The following is a 15,660-nucleotide window of genomic DNA, read 5'->3' as shown; positions in this document are numbered from 1 at the left end:
TGAGGATGGGGTACCCCAAATCTCCCTAGCATTGGAGAGGACCTAGAGAAAAGAGATGACACTTTGAGCAGGTCATGCTCCGCTTACTACAATGGCTTTGCTTTAAAAACGCCACTGTATCATAAATAAGGTGAGTGGTGAGAAGGTGCCCGTGACTCAGCAGCCATGGCATCTTCTGAAAGAGCCCAAAGACATCTACTCGGGCTTTAACAATGGGCTTAGAACAAGGTCTCAGCACGACGACACCCCTGCCTGGAACTGCACCCCGTCTTTCTTCGGAGGCACACGAGGAGCTTAACACATGACTGCAGGGCCAGGCTTAACTCATGCTGTTGGTGTCTCTGGAAGAACATCTATGAGGTGACTCTCTCTTGAAAGGCTTCGGAATCATCGAGCATTATGACAGAGAAGTCATTTTCTAAAAATAGAAAAGCTGCAAAAAGTGAGGAAGCAGTCATTGGACAGTTTTATATAAATATCCATCCACAGACGTGAATAGAAATGACATAACGTGTACTAACACAACTGGAGGTCTCTCTTCAGCCTTTCTTGTTCATATGTTCACTGAAGTGTTCTCCTTGCACGTAGAGAGAATCAGGTGATTTTTCTGACTGCGACACTATAGTCTGGAGTGTTGTGCTTCACTAATGGCACAAAAATTAGCTGAGAAAAGATTTAAATTGGTTTTTTAATTGTCTACCAGGACAAAAAATCACCCCAAAACTCAGTGGCTGAAAACAACCAACATGGTTTTCTCTCACAACGCTCTATGGATTGACTGGTGTTAGCTGATGGTCCCTTTTATGTATGAAGTCAGCTGGGGCTTGATTTTGCTAGAACATTCCAAGGTGACTTCTTTACTCATATGTCTCGTCTCTTGGTGCCTCTCCCTGTGGCTTCCTCTGCCTGGAGGGCTCTCATGCCCCAAGTCTCTCTGAGCGGTGGCCTTTCCCCAAGAAGGAGGTTGGATTTCTCACCGCTGGCTGCCAGGGATGCAGAAGCAGGTGCTGCCTGGCTTTCACGGGCCCAGAGCGGGCCCAATGTCACTTCCACCACATTCTGTGGGCTCAGTAGGGTCTAGAGCCAACCCAGACTCAACATGGGCGTGGACATCACCGGGTCACCCATGCTGGCAGGTGTGGATCCCTGGGTGGAATCTTTGTGCACTGCGGCTGCCAGAGACGCTGTGTGGGGTGGTGGTTACAGCAACAGCTCTGGAGTCAGGGTTGAAATTTTATCTCAATCGTTTCCTGGCTGTGTGACCTTGAGCAAGTCACTTTACACTCTGTGCCTCAGTTTCCCCAAATGTACAACATGGGCAAGAACACCTATCTTATAGAGGTTTCTGCGCAGACTGAACAGGACAGAAGGTACATGGAGGGTTTGGCCAAGTGCCCGACACAGTGAACGGAAGCCGTAGGTCTGTGGTAGGTGATTTGTGGGTGTCTTTGCCGGGCACAAGCACCCCTTGGAGAAGACCTAGGAAGGAACCTCAAGGAGAGAGAAGTCTCTGTAGTTTCTCGGAATTTCAAGACATCTTACCCAATTCATACAGCATTTTTGAAAATGAGACTGCTAGTTATGTTTTATAGGAGCCAATGGCTCTCCAAGCTCTGAAAGAAATTTGTGAGACCACAGAAAGCCCCTCGCACCTCACCGAGGGGTGAGGGACATCCTTATCACAGCAGAAGCAAAGCAGATCTTCTGCATCTGTGAGGGGAAGGACGCTTCCAGACACGCCTTCACCCTCTGCATCCCTCCAGTGTGGCCACCAGCCAGCCGGGTTGGAGGGACGGAGCAGAAACAGACATGGAGGGCTTCAAGGTCAGCCCCTCGGGAGCCGTGCGCCTGGGTGTTGGGAAATCATGCTAAAATCAAGTGGCATTAACACCACCTGCATTGTTTCTCCAGCTTAGAACTTGGAACTTCAGACACACATGTCTACCTGCCTACTTTACCTCTCCTCGGGTATCTAGAGGTGTCGCCAACTTAACACGCCCCAAGCCAGACCCCTGTAGGACGGGCAGCTACGGACGTGGCCCCAGTGAGCTGCCTTCTGCTGTCACGCCTGGGCCATCTCCTCCCCTTGACTGTGGGCTGCACCTGGGACTTACTGAGAAGGAGTCCAACATGTGATCGAACAAGTGATGGCAGTTGCTTCCGTGATTGGGTCATGAAAGACTGTCACGTGCATCTGTCACATGCATCCTCTCTCTGGTTCTTCTCAGGGAGACAGGGAACGGAGGGTGCCCTCTGGTGACCAGAGGAATCTGCCTCAATGGAGCCTTGAGGTGACTGTCGCCCTGGTCAACACCTTCAGTGCAGCCTTGTGAGAGACCCAGGGCAACGTCTTGATGGCAGTCTCATGGGGGACTCCCAGGTGAACTGTGCCCCAAATCCTGACCCACAGAAACTGTGAGATAATGAATGTGTATTATTGTAAGCCACTAACTTTTGGGGTACTTAGCTACACAGCAGTAGGCAACTAAGATACCCTCCGAACCTGTTCCGCCACCAGTCTCCTGCATTTTGGTAAATGGCATTATCATTCATCCAGGTGTTTAAGCCAAAATCCCAGCAGTCATTCCTGATTCCTTTTTTAAAAAAATCAAAACCAGTTCCACCCTTTCCCCCGATCCTGATGCACACGCAGGCTGACCAGGGTCATCAACCTCCTCTCAAGTGTGTCTTGAGTCTGACTTGTTGTCATCTCCACTCCTTCCACCCTAGCCCTGATCATGGTACCTCTCACCTGCACTTCACTCCCACAGCTTCTCGTTCATCCTGTTCCTGAGTGCAACACCCTTGTGGCCCTGCATGGCATGTGGTGTCACTTCCCAGGGCTGCGGGGTATATGTGACTGACTAATAAACCACTGTGGGTCTCCTCTGTCCGGAGTTGTGTGTTGTGTTTAGCTTCCCCAGACGTGAGCAGGGGTTGATTAACACAGATGACAGAAGCAAGGTTTGGGGCAACATAAGGAAGATGCCATGAGCCAAGGAATGCTGGCATCCTGTAGGAGCCCACAGGGACAGGGAATCAAATTGCCCTAGAGGCACCAGAGGGAACACAGCCTGCTGCCACCTCCATTTTAGACTCCTGGCTTCCAGAACTATAAGGTAGTAAACTCGTGTTGTTGCAAGACACCAAGTTTGGGGAAATTTATTACAGCAGCCATGGGAAACAGATATATCTTCTTTACCTTCTTCACGGAGTCTACCGCTACTTGATATTTATTTATACACTTCCTAACTCCTACTGATCTCCATGAGACTGGGCACTGCGTCAGCTCTTTTCATCACCTTCTCTCCAGCTCTGTGAGTAGTTCCCCGCACATCTGGATGCTCAATGCATCTGCGAATGATTATTTAACAAAATACTGCGATATATCACCAGTCTATGATACAGTACTGTCTGTGTGGCCAGTCTTCCTTCCACCAGTTCAAATAATCATAGGAAACCTGATTTTTAAAATCATTGTAACTTTCTTTTGAACATTTTGCAATAATCAAAGAGTATCCTACCCTTAAAAAAAAAAAAAACCAAAAAGCAAACAAACAAAAACAAAACTCACTCACCCCAATTCATAGCTGTATCTTTTGCAAAATTGCTTAGGAAAGAGATTACTGAAATATATTCCTAAGTACATACATTAAAAAGGAGACAAAAACTGCACGTTTAAATCAACATGTCCTAAAACATGAAGTCCACGGATCATCTGAGGAGAGCTTTGGGCCATTCGGGCCACGGGCTCCCAGGGACACTCACCTGCCCCAGAGGTGCGGGTCTCAGGCTGGCCTTGCGTCCCCGTGACCTTGGCCCCCATGAGAGGCCACACTTCCCCTTTGAGATTTCACTACCGCGCTAGTTTTCTATTGCTGCCGAGCTAATTGCCTACAAGTTTTATACAACACAAATCTATCAGCTCACAGCTTCCTTGGGTCAGGAGCGCAGGTATGGGCTGCCGGGTCGTCCGCTCAGGGTCCCGCCAGACTGAAATCAAGGTGGCGGCCAGAGCTATTGTCTCATCTGAGGTGCTTTCAAATTCGTGGAGCTGTCAGCAGAATCCATTTCCTTGTGGTCCAGGGACTGAGGTCACCTTTTCCTTGCTGGCTGTTGGCTGGGGACTGTCCTCAGCTCCTGGAGGCCGCCACCGTGGCCTGGCCAGGTGGCCCTTGATGTCCAGGCCAGCAGGGAGCAACTGCTGCCCCTTCAGGTGTCATTTAAGGGCCACCTGATCAGGCCCTCGGGATAATCTTCCTTCTGAGGAACTCAAAGTCGACTGAGTAGGGGCCTTAATTACATCCATCCTGAAACCCCTTTCGCCAAGGAATGTGATCCCGGGAATGCTAGCCCATCAGTCAGAGGTCCTGCCACACCCAAGGGGGTTACTCAGGGCCTATTCACCTGGGCGTGGGGGTGGGCATGTTGGGGGCCCTCACAGCCCCCAGGCCAAATCCCAACTCCATTCCTACCAATCCTGTCCCCTCTGGCTGGGGCACACACGGCCTCCCGCAGGACTTCAGCTGAGCCCATGGAACGTTCTGCTCTGGTGCCGGTGACAAAGGGACTATCCTATCTCTCCAGGCCAGGGACGCCCACCTGCAGAGCCCCTCACCTTCTCCCACGCAACCCTGTGTGCCCCGCCCAGGTCACCTCCCACTGTCCCCTCTGTCACCTCCTCCAGCCACACGGCCTTCTTGCTGCGCCCACACGTGCAGGGCACTCGGCTGCCTGGCGGCCTCCCTTCTTTTCCCTTTGCCCAGAACTCTCTTCCCGATACCAGAGACGCTCAGGCTCTCTCCCTCGCTTCCTCCAAGCCTTGCTCAAACATCTTCTTTCTAGGTGAAGCCTCTCCTGCCATCCTCCTACAACCCCAGCCTCCCCCCAGCCCACCTCCCACCCCGCCCTCTGCCTCCTTGCCCTCCTCGGCTCTCTCTGGGCAGGCTCAGCTCCATGCGGGCAGGAGGGGGCGCTGCTGCCCTTGGCTGGTGGGCTGCCACCGCAGCGCCACTCACCTTCCTCGATCTCCAGCCCTCTCCTGGCTGGCTGTCAGGACCCTGGCGCTGGGAGAAGGCAGGCCCTGCCCGCGCCCAGGTCTCCTCTCTCCCTCCCGCCCTGGGTCTCTGCAGGGCGGCCAGGCCCTGCCCAGGAGGGCGGCAGAGGCCTGGAGAGTGGGCATCATGGTCAGCGGCAGCCCCCTCCTCTCCCCCTTTCTTGTTCTCCCAGGCCTCCTCCCGCCCCTGTGGGGCTCACACCATTGCCTGTCCTGCCCTTTAGGGGGTCTTAGAAACTTGTCTGAACTTTGTTTGATTAAGTGTCTAGTCTCTTCCTCCTGAGCGCAGCTCCCTGGGGTGGGCTCCAGGCCACACTGTCCTGCGCCCTCAGGACAGGCTGAGGGGCTTGTCTGCTGGGGGGTTGCTATGGTTTGCATGTGTTGGAAAGTTGATCCCCAATGCAACAGTGTTGAGAGGTGGGTTCTAACTCAAGGTGCTAAGGTCAGGAGGGCTCCACGCTCATGAGGGATCAATGCAGAATTATAAAAGACTGAGACTGTGAGTTCTCTGTCTCTATCTCTCTCTTTCTCTCTCCACCCCACCCCCGCCACCACGTGATGCTTCTACAACGTCATGATGTGGTCAGAAGAGCCCTGATGTAGGCCCTCGATCTTGAACTTCCCAGTCTCCAGAGCCACAAGCCAAAAACATTTCGATTCATGATAAATTACCCAGGGTGGAGTATTATGTTATAGCAGCACGGAACAATAAGACGGTGGTGTCCCAGGCCCCTCCCGCGTGACAGCCAGGTAGCTCACAGGCACCTGCAGGTGTGGTCCTGATGGCTTGCACAGCAGCAGTTTGAGGTTTGACCTGCTGGGTCAGCACTGTCCCTACCCTGCATGACTGTTCCCCCTTCTACACCACACTCCCCCTCCTCTCTCTCCATGAACTTCTGCAGCAAGAAGAAGTTATGAGTGGGCTTCAAACACACTTGGGCTGAGCTTAGAGCAAAGCACGCCCCTCAAGGTGCCCTTGCCACATGGCTTACCCACTGGGGAAGTGCCCTCAACCCCTGCTTAGCCCATGTGGCACGGCCAGGCTGGGCACAGGGCCCATCTGATGCTCGGGGTGCCTGCAATGTTGGTCTATGGTGTAGTTTCCTTCTTGAGAAGAAATTCAGTAGTTTCTAGTACTCAGGGCCCAAAGCAAAGGGCTAAAAATCACCATCCATGCTTCTTTCAGTGTTTTATGTATAGTCATTCCTCGGTATCCACGGGGATTGGCTCCAGGGCCCCTTGAGGAGACCAAACTCCAGATACGCTCAGGTCCCTCATAGAAAATGGCACAGTACTTACATACAGCCTATGTATATTGTTCAACCATAGGTGATGACTTAAATCATTTCTAGAGTACGTCCAATACCTAACACAATGTAAATGCTATGAAAGTGCCTGTTACACTGTATTGTTTTTTAAATGTGTGTTATTTTTATTGTTGTATTATTTTCGATTTAATTTATTTATTTTCAAATATAATATTTTCAATCCGTGGTGGGTTGAATCCACAGATGCAGAACACTTGGATGTGGGGGGATGGCAGTGTACATGTGTGTACAGTCCTCGAAGTAGCAACATATTGGTTCTGAACATATGAGAAGCCTTATATTAAACTTTAAGGAAGTAAATATGATCCAAGTTGATTTTTAAATTTAAGAAATTGTCACAGACATATCAATGTCTTTCAGAAAATATTGATTAAAATGTTCACACTCTAATTTGAGATGCTGCTTTGCTTTGCTATATAATACTATGTTTTAAGAATGTTATCAAAGCGTTATGCACTTGAAACATGTTTTTTAGAGGATATGATGGTGATAATTAAGACCTTCCCCTAACTTTTTCCCATGGGCCAAGATTTAATGTTTTTTTTTCTTTATCCTGATTTTTTAATCAAATCAACTTTACTGAGGCATGCTTTACGCATAACGAAATGCACCCATTGTAAGCAAACAGTGTGACGAGTTTTTGACAAATGTATACACCTGTGCTACTACCACCACGTCCTTACTGTGACTATTCCTGTCCTGCTCAATCGGATACAGGACGTTTCCGTCCCCCTGAAACGTTCTTTCCTGACCCTTCCCAGGCACACCCTCTAGCCAGTCACCCCGTATTGAGCAGAAAGTTTTTAAAACAAAGGTTTTTTGTTCTTTTCTCATCGATTGCCCTACCCCAACACAACCACGTCTCTTTCTTTCTCTCTTTCATTCCTGCTGCGCCAGCAGCCTGACAACTTGTTGGATGAAAGCACGGAGCCGCTGCCCGGCTCTCCTGACTACGGGGAGGGAACAGGCTTCATTATTTTTCTCTTCTTTCTCGGTGTCTGCTCACGCCTCTGCCTCCACAATCCCACCCACCCATCCACCCACCCATCCACCCACCAGGATGGCCACTGCGAGCCACCGGTTACTGGGAATACCATTGCCACACAACTTATGTTTTAATAGGAAAGACAAATAATGTAACAATTATGCTAGAAAGACAGTGTACACTACAACAGGGAAGAATGGGGCCAGTAGGGGCAGCTGGGGAAGAGGCGTTACTGAGGGAGACCTGAAGAACAAATATTAAAGGGCAAGGTCGTTGTCACAGCCAGGCTTATTGAGTGCCACAGGCATGGGCACAGACATGGGCCAGCGCTCATGGGGTGCATGTGGTTGTGGGGGAAGCCGGGATGAGGCAGTGAGACGATTTTCTAGGCGGAGGGAACATTCAAAATGCACATAGGGAAGAGGGAATGGGATGAGTTAGAAACACTGAAAGCTCCCCCTGGCCGGAGTACAGGTGTCAGCTGGGAGGGGCCTGGCTTGAGAGAGGGACCCGAGCTGCGGCGGCCGTGGCATCCACAAGGCACTCAGGTGCTGTGCGGCCTCGCTAAGTCCCTCATCGGAACCCTGAAAGGGGAAGAACTGCCGAACGCAGGCAGCTCATTGCAATCACTTGAGAATAATTTCCGTCTGTCAATCATAAACATGGCCATGATTGAAACGACCTTTCGGGAACAGCAGGGAAAGCCTGCCGAAGAGAATGAGGTGTGTGAGAAGAGGATCTAAGCACCTGATTGCCATGTAACTCTTGGTGAGTTGCAGAGTGAGAATTTCACATGTGGATTAAAGATTGCTAGGGGTTGGGGAGGGGTGGGGGGCAGTGTACTTAAAAAAGATGCCCTCCGTGTCCTACTTCAGAGACTCAAGGAGGAAGGAATATTTGTTATTCATAGTCCACTCTTTCTTCCCAAATAATTGTAAGGTAAATTATTTATGCAGTTGCCATCTGAATTGTTGATTTTTGATGAACACCACTGGATATGCACCTATTTGTTATAGTGAGGCAAACATTCCACAGGGTTCCCTGAGCGTTGTCAAGTCTGACATATTCCAGCTGTGTGCTCCCTTTGGGTCATAACATGCCCATACAGGTCATTTACTCTTCTGTAACTTGATATTTGAGAAAACCTATCTACTTTGTAGTGAGTTCTGTACATTTCACCTAAAATTAAAGCTTCTCTGAAAACCCAAACCTCCTGGGGGCTCTCATTCACACAATATTCTGGAAATGTAAAATCCTGCATGCTCACTGACTTCAAATCAACGTTTCTAACCCGAGTTAAACAGCTGCCTGAGTTGCTCTGCTTGTGGATGTCCATTCATTTTGACTCAGTCAGTGTTCATTTTGAGGGGCTGATTTTCTTTGCTTGGATGTCCCCAAGCTACTTACCATCAGATCACTAATATATTCCATCAAAATCTATTTAAGAAAAACTTTCAATCGATGGTGAAGACTGTGCTCTTCATGATTCCACCGGTTTTTTGTGTTTGTCATTTTGCATTTCACTGAGCCCCTCTCAGACAAAGCAATGTGTGAGTCTGGGCACGTTCATGATTTGGTGCCTTTCAAATCCATCAGCCTGGGAACCAATAATTTTGTGCATTATTGGTCTCAGAGTTTCAGCTGAGGCTGCCACAGACCTACTCAAAAGAGATCTTCTGTCCTGAGTGAAGATGTCCATCAACTTGTATTTTTGACTCTAAGGCTTGTTGGCTTCACCAGCAGTGAGACCCCTGACTTCCTACCCCAGTTATGTAAGAGAACCTGCTGGGAATCTAACTGACAGCGTCCAGGGTTATCTATGGGCTAGGATCCTGGGCTGGTACACATCTCAGTCCAGTACTCCTGGTCATTCAAAATGATGATAAATGACAGCCTCACCCCCCAGATCTATTTGGAAGTATTTCCCTTCTCTCCCTAGGTGCTCAATGCGTGAATCCGCTCAGTAATCAGAATTGACCAGCTTGAGTGAAGTGTGGATTTTCCATCAGGCTTAAACCTTGAACACTTATGGCTTTAAAATATATAAATGCTCTTGGGAAGTGACAGGATGGTGCTTCTCATAAACGGGGAAAAAAAGGTACTATATGAATTTTCATGGAAAAATGCTTAATGCTAATCTTGATCAAGATAAATGTGATTTGCTAGATTTCAGCAAATAACTGCTGGGTTATTTAGGCTTTTGTGGGCTGGCCCAGGAAGGTCACCAAATAGTTCCAGGGAAAAGGCTGCCAGAGATCCAAACAGAAGGCTCACAGACCAATCTTTTGAACGTTAATTGGTCTTTATAACGTATTATCTTCTGCGGACATCTTTTCTAACAGAAAGGAAAACTTCTGGAATTATTGAGAACACTGTTGTTTAGTGGAGGTGCTGGTGAATGGGGCTTTCATCATAGTATCATCTACCTGTACAAAGGAAATACTCGACCTTCTGGTTTCGGTTTTGTCCATTTTCCCCCTTACTAAGTGATATATTGTTAGTGCAGTGGACCTCCTTCTGTGAACCACAGCACAGAATTAGGAGTTTCTAAGCTCAAACTGACAAAAGAATGTGTCTTCTTGAGCCTGCAGAATTCAAAAGGGTCACAGATTAACCCCGGGAGTAAAATGATGAGCAAATAACTTTTCCGTAAAGAGCATATTGTGCTGATTTATTATAGAATGCAGTTAAAAAAAATATTTTGAGGTTAGCCTCTCCAGTTTAAAAGCACTTAACTAGAAACACCTGAACAGCTATGCAATGGTCTCTCCCTTACCGGCTCCCTCTTACCAAGCACTGTAAACAGGGTTCTGAGAACATTCAATCCATTTCTTGATAGGAACAATCAAAGAATTTAATTGCAAACATATTTGCTTCTCAAAGAAAAACCATCTTTCAAATTTCCAAAGCATGCATTGTTACTTGGCATTAGGCATTTCAAAATGACAAACTTTCTTATGGTATTGTAAGGCCAAAATATAATACCTATTTACCAGAAGACATACACATTACACCTAGAAAAGAATTACAAATGTTAACCTAGGGTAACAATTCCATCAGGAATTAATGGGGAAAGGCACTGAGTCCCTCTCATATCACCACAGAGCTACTATCCACGTTACATGCTGTGACTTCAAGTCCTGTTAAACATGGGAACAGAATGTTCTACAACATATGACTCACAGGTAGGTTAATACATCTGACACTATTCTTCCACTGCCATATTTTTCACCCAAGTGTACAACAGGTATGGATATATGTGATCAGCTTTATTTACAAGTTTATCTTGATGTCTTACTGGGGTAAATAAAATCAACTATCTCAACCAACAGTTCCCCAAAAGGCTTTTTTTTTTTTTTTTTTTTGGCTATGATTCATGAATACAAACCACCACGGGAAAGAAATAACAGAAACCAATGTCCAACCCCAAACACCTAAACTAAAATTTCTCACTCACTAAAAGTTGGCAGTGAAACTGCTATTCTCTGAATGGCATAAGCTAAACTCTACGCAGGAACTTCAGATCAACTTTTTTTGTTTTTTTTTTTGCAAAAGCACAAGTTACAGGTTGCACTGGATAGGGCGCTGAATGGGCGTGTTTCCGGTGGAACTCCACGTGCGAGTGCTGTTGCAAAGAGAGCTGACAATCTGGATGGAAAGGTGACACGTTTTCCAAATGCTTTCCTAGCTTCCCAAAAGATGCCAAACAACAGGGTGTGACTTTATACTCGAACAAAGGTTAGTCTCCAAAATCAGTAATATAACATGCACAAACATTAGAACATGAGGGAAGAAATGAAACACCACAATTTCCACGTTGCATTGTTGTCGTTTCCACAACCTCTCTGTGCTAGGCGGCTTTGTGTGGCGCCTCTTCCCACCAGTAGAGAGTTGACCCTCTAAGGCTGGTCGGAAACCGAAAGGTCTCCCCGGACCCCACTGATCAACCCGGCCTTGGCAAAAACAGAACCTACCAGAAAAGGACGAGCACAAAACACTATCGTGACCGGTTTTCTCGAGACGGTCCCAAATGTCCTTGTGCGATCACCACAAACTCAGTGATTGGCCCAAGACATTCCCCGGGGGGGCCATGAACATTGACTGATGTGCAGCATTAGAACAAGGAAACGGAGCCTTGATTCTCTTCGGAGCAACATGAACTGGAATTTCTGCCATGCGATCACGGCTGCCACCTCCAAAGTCGTGACCGGCCACTTCCACAGTAAAAGGTTCCTCCCCGTGAGTGCGATTTGGAATGCTCCCCGTCCGCGAGCCGGCTCAGCTCAGGTGGATGGGCGTGTACTCCGGCCTCCTGGTCTGGATGATTTTTGGCTTCGGTCTCTTCATCTTCTCCACCTCCTCCTCTTCCTCCTTCTCTTCATCGCTCTCGCACACGTGGACCACCACGCTGGGCGTGGTGTCGGTCGCTGCGTGCAGCTCGTACTTTTCCCCTGGGGAAAGGAAAGAAAGAGTTTGGGGGTCACTCGGACAAGTCCTTGGGAGTCAAGAGCAAGAGTCTATGGAGAGCACTGAGAGTCACGAACGCTCAGCAGGGCTGGGAGACACAGCCGGAGAGTTTTCGATTTGTGTTTCTCTGCTGCCTCATTCCGAAAAAGGCATATCCCCACCGTGTCTGACTCTGCTTCCAGTCAGACACTCGGGGCCAGGCATATGGAAGGTACGGAAGGCATGCACTTTTATGGCTATGCTTAGCACATCTCCCAGACACCCTAACTCCCAGAGGACTCCCCCTTTGCCAGCGTTTCCCCAAGTGTGGCATGAGAAACGCTGGCTCAGCAAAAAGACGTCGTAGGAATAAACACACTTGGAAACAGACGCCAGGAGGCTCCCACCGTGGGTAGCCGTGCACGCCAGGGAACACGAGCTGCCAGGAGGCCCCGACGCACATTCGGGTGGCCACACTGAACCAGGCGCTCCAAAACCATTTCCGACCACGGCGTCCTTTTTCTTACAGCCACCGCCAGCCCCCAGAACCAGGAGTGCCCTGCTGTTCCGTGTCAGCCTGGCTCCCACCGGGTTCAGTCAAGGTCAGGCTGCTCTGGTCCAGCAGGGGTGGGGTGACCATTCTGCAGCTGAAGAGCCTGGAAATGCTGAATGAAGGAGCTGGGGCATCCCCTTAGGGTGCCAGCCTGGCCACAGGAAGAGCCTATGTCTCGGTGCTCAGGGGCGGCAGTGTGGCAGTGGCCAACACGTGGGCCTAAAGCCCAACCCTTAGTACCTGGGGCTCCCAGGAACTTTATTCTGTCACTCTGTGCACGCAAGTCTCCTCCTCTATAAAACAGGATGGCAAAGGTGTCCACCCCGTGGAGCTAACAGCATGAAGCACTTAGGTCCTGCCTCCCAGACAATTGCTCGCTGTTACCTAGAATTTTGTACAGGAATGGAGGCTGAATTTCACTGGTGGAATGCTGGGAGCTGCAGAAACTAACAGGGCTGGGAGGTTTGCTTTGCTTGCTCTACTCCAGGCTGGCCTGGGGTGAGTTTTCCTCCAGGGCTTGGTACCCAGCATTTCTCTGCTGCTCTAGGTGGGCAAGGAGGCCCCTCACTCCCCCGCCCCCCAAATGTGTGCCCGGCAGAAGTCCAGCTGGAAAGAGCAGCTCAGCAGGGCTTCCAGCCTCCTGCTACCTGGCTACTCCTCTAAACCCCAAAGGAACTTTTACTCACAAAGAAGGTGGTAGCTTCATCTCAATCCCACACTCCTGAGACTGGAATGTTAGTGTAATTGCATTTGAAAAGCTGAAGGTGCCTCTTGCTCTCTGAGAGAGAGAATTCAGGTAAGGGAGGCCAGACAGATGGCTGCACACCAGTTATTAAGAGTTTCTTTATAGGCCGGGCGCGGTGGCTCATGCCTGTAATCCTAGCAATCTGGGAGGCCTAGGCGGCAGGATCACTCAAGGTCAGGATTTCAAGACCAGCCTGAGCAAGAGCGAGACCCAGTATCTACTAAAAATAGAAAGACATTAATTAGCCAACTAAAAATATATATATATAAAAAAAATTGGCCAGGCACAGTGGTGCATGCCTTATAGTCCCAACTACTCGGGAGGCTGAGGCAGGACGATGGCTTAAGCCCAGGAGTTTGAGGTTGCTGTGAGCTAGGCTGATGGCATGGCACGTTAGCCCAGGCAAGAGTGAGACTCTGTCTCAAAAAAAAAAAGAGTCTCTTGTAAAATCTCTGCAATCCTGCTGGCTGAAAAGCACAGCCAAAATATGAAATATTATTGAAGATCATTGTTAAGTGAATGGGGGCAAACTGATTTTATGATGTCTATTTTCTAAAAAGCCTTCTCCAATGAGCCTTCTGGAAAGGGAGTGGTAGATTCTGGAGTGTGAACAATTTTTATTAACAGCACCTCCTGCCACTGGAAAAGCCTGACGCCCCTCCCCAGGTGGAGAACCCGTTTCCTGCCCCTGTAACCTCCCTGCTCAGCTTTGCTCATGCCCCTGGCCCAGAGCTGCCGCAGGGGCCACAGGCTTCCTCCAACTGGTCATTTTCCGTCTTGACCTTCACGCCATGATTAGCAGTAGGTAATGCGAGCCTCCCTTTATATCACACAGGGAATTTCCGGTTTGGGCGATGTTTGCAGAAATGTAATCTTTGCAGTACGAAACTGCTGATGGTCCCAGAAAATAAAACCCTCAGCCCAAAGGGACATCAGATTGCTGGGCACGGAGAGCCAAGGCCCGATGGGCTCAGCATTAATGAGACTGTCTCCTTCGACAGGGCAGGAGGGGCTCACACCTCTTCGCCCCAGGAGCCTCCCTCGCTCCTGCCTCCTCACCCAAACCCTAGCAGACAGGACAAGAACCACCACTGTATCGTTTCCAAAAAGCACGTGTTGAGCACTGACTGTGGGACCGGTGCGGTGTGAAGTGCTTTTGCCCCAGGATGATCTACTGCTCACAGTTCCACAGGGCGAGGCCCCCTTCATGGACAAGGAGCCCGAGGCACCTGTTCCCTTCAGAGGACAGGAACCTCCTCTTTCTTGGGCTCTTTAGGGGAGCACCCCGTGGGGCCGCGAGCTCGGGCACGCAGGACCGGGGCTCCTTCTTCACTGTGATCTCTGGTTCTCCTTTGCCATTAAAAAGGTGAAATTACTTTGACTAAAAATGAGATTTCCAAAGCGGGGTTCTGTTTGCCCTTTCCAAAGTCCAATTGCTCATGCCCACTGGAAGCGACAGGACCTGGGGCTGGGCTCCAGCCACCCATGCAGGCTGTGCTCCGTGGGTACGGGGAGGGCTCCCTGTGACACCCTGCTGGGTGACCCTGCTGGGGCCCCAGAGCAGAGGTCCCGTGACCAGCCACAGTCTGTGAGGCTGCAGGCAGTCCTGAGAGGCAGGCAGGCATGCACCCAGCATGAGTGACAGGGACACAGAAGAATGCAAGGAGACAGTTCACAAAATACAACTGCATGGGCTCACGGGAGAGCCAAAAGGGGCACTGGGAATGCTGCGCCCCTACACAGGTCAGTACCCCTATCTCTCCCACCCAAAGGCACTGCTTACCTGGCCCCAGCTTGGAGATAGCATATAAAAGATCATAGTTTATGACTGGAGTAGCATCTTCCACTTGTTTCCAACCAACTGGCGGAGAGGCGGGAGGAGAGATCAGGAACTGCTTGTCTGGATTTGGCGGAGCCAGGTGTGAGCTTCCTATGTGCAATGTCTGAGGACAGAGGCAAACACAGGTCACTGGGTGGGAGGGAAGAGCTGTGGCAAGACAACAGCACCCAATGGCAGCTGACGGGGACAGGTGGATCAACGTCCAGGCACCAGGACAGGTGGAGTTCAGCATGACTAGGAACACGGTCTCTAAGGGGGAGGCAGAGAGGTGTCTGAACTCTGGTTATAGTGCAAACAGGATGCATCCCTCCCAGGGCTGTGGGACTCACAGGCACGGGGACTGCAAGTAATTAGGCTTGACCCAGAGTGCCAGAAAATCGCCAGAGATGATATTAATACGCATGGAAAAAAATAAAGCCACTGTTATGGAGGTCAGAAGATATCTTGGAATCAGTTCTTCCCAGCTCCTCATAGCCACAAAGGCAGATGCTGAAGGCCCAAAGGCAACAGCTCTGAGAAGGAGCATCTGTTCAGGGTCAAGGAGCCAGGGCCCCACCCACCAGGCCCCCAGGCTCCCCCACCCAGCAGGACACCTGCACTCCTGCGTCAGGGACTCCCCACGAGATGCCAAATGTGAGGGAGAAAAAGAAAACCCCACCTTCCAGGAAGTTTAAAGAAATGATAATAAGGAACAATAACTTATGATC

The 15,660-nt window shown here is 49.6% G+C and overlaps 1 protein-coding gene across 4 annotated transcripts in view; it reads right to left on the bottom strand.

Moving 5' to 3' along the window:
* Positions 1-10,012: 10,012 nt before the first annotated feature.
* The window catches only part of RCAN1 (regulator of calcineurin 1), an 80,816-nt gene continuing 75,168 nt past the window's right edge, over positions 10,013-15,660 (bottom strand). For all 4 annotated transcript variants that reach the window (XM_020284703.2, XM_020284705.2, XM_012782938.3 and 1 more), the window contains exons 3-4: positions 14,897-15,056; positions 10,013-11,820 (exon numbers count right to left, since the gene is read on the bottom strand). In XM_020284703.2, the coding sequence (XP_020140292.2) occupies positions 11,648-11,820; positions 14,897-15,056 (333 nt within the window). In that variant the 3' untranslated portion in view covers positions 10,013-11,647. The remainder of the gene's footprint in view (positions 11,821-14,896; positions 15,057-15,660) is intronic.

The sequence above is a fragment of the Microcebus murinus genome, chromosome 1 (genome assembly GCF_040939455.1).
Source record: "Microcebus murinus isolate Inina chromosome 1, M.murinus_Inina_mat1.0, whole genome shotgun sequence".
NCBI lineage: Eukaryota > Metazoa > Chordata > Mammalia > Primates > Cheirogaleidae > Microcebus > Microcebus murinus.
This window is presented reverse-complemented; position numbering and strand designations above follow the sequence as displayed.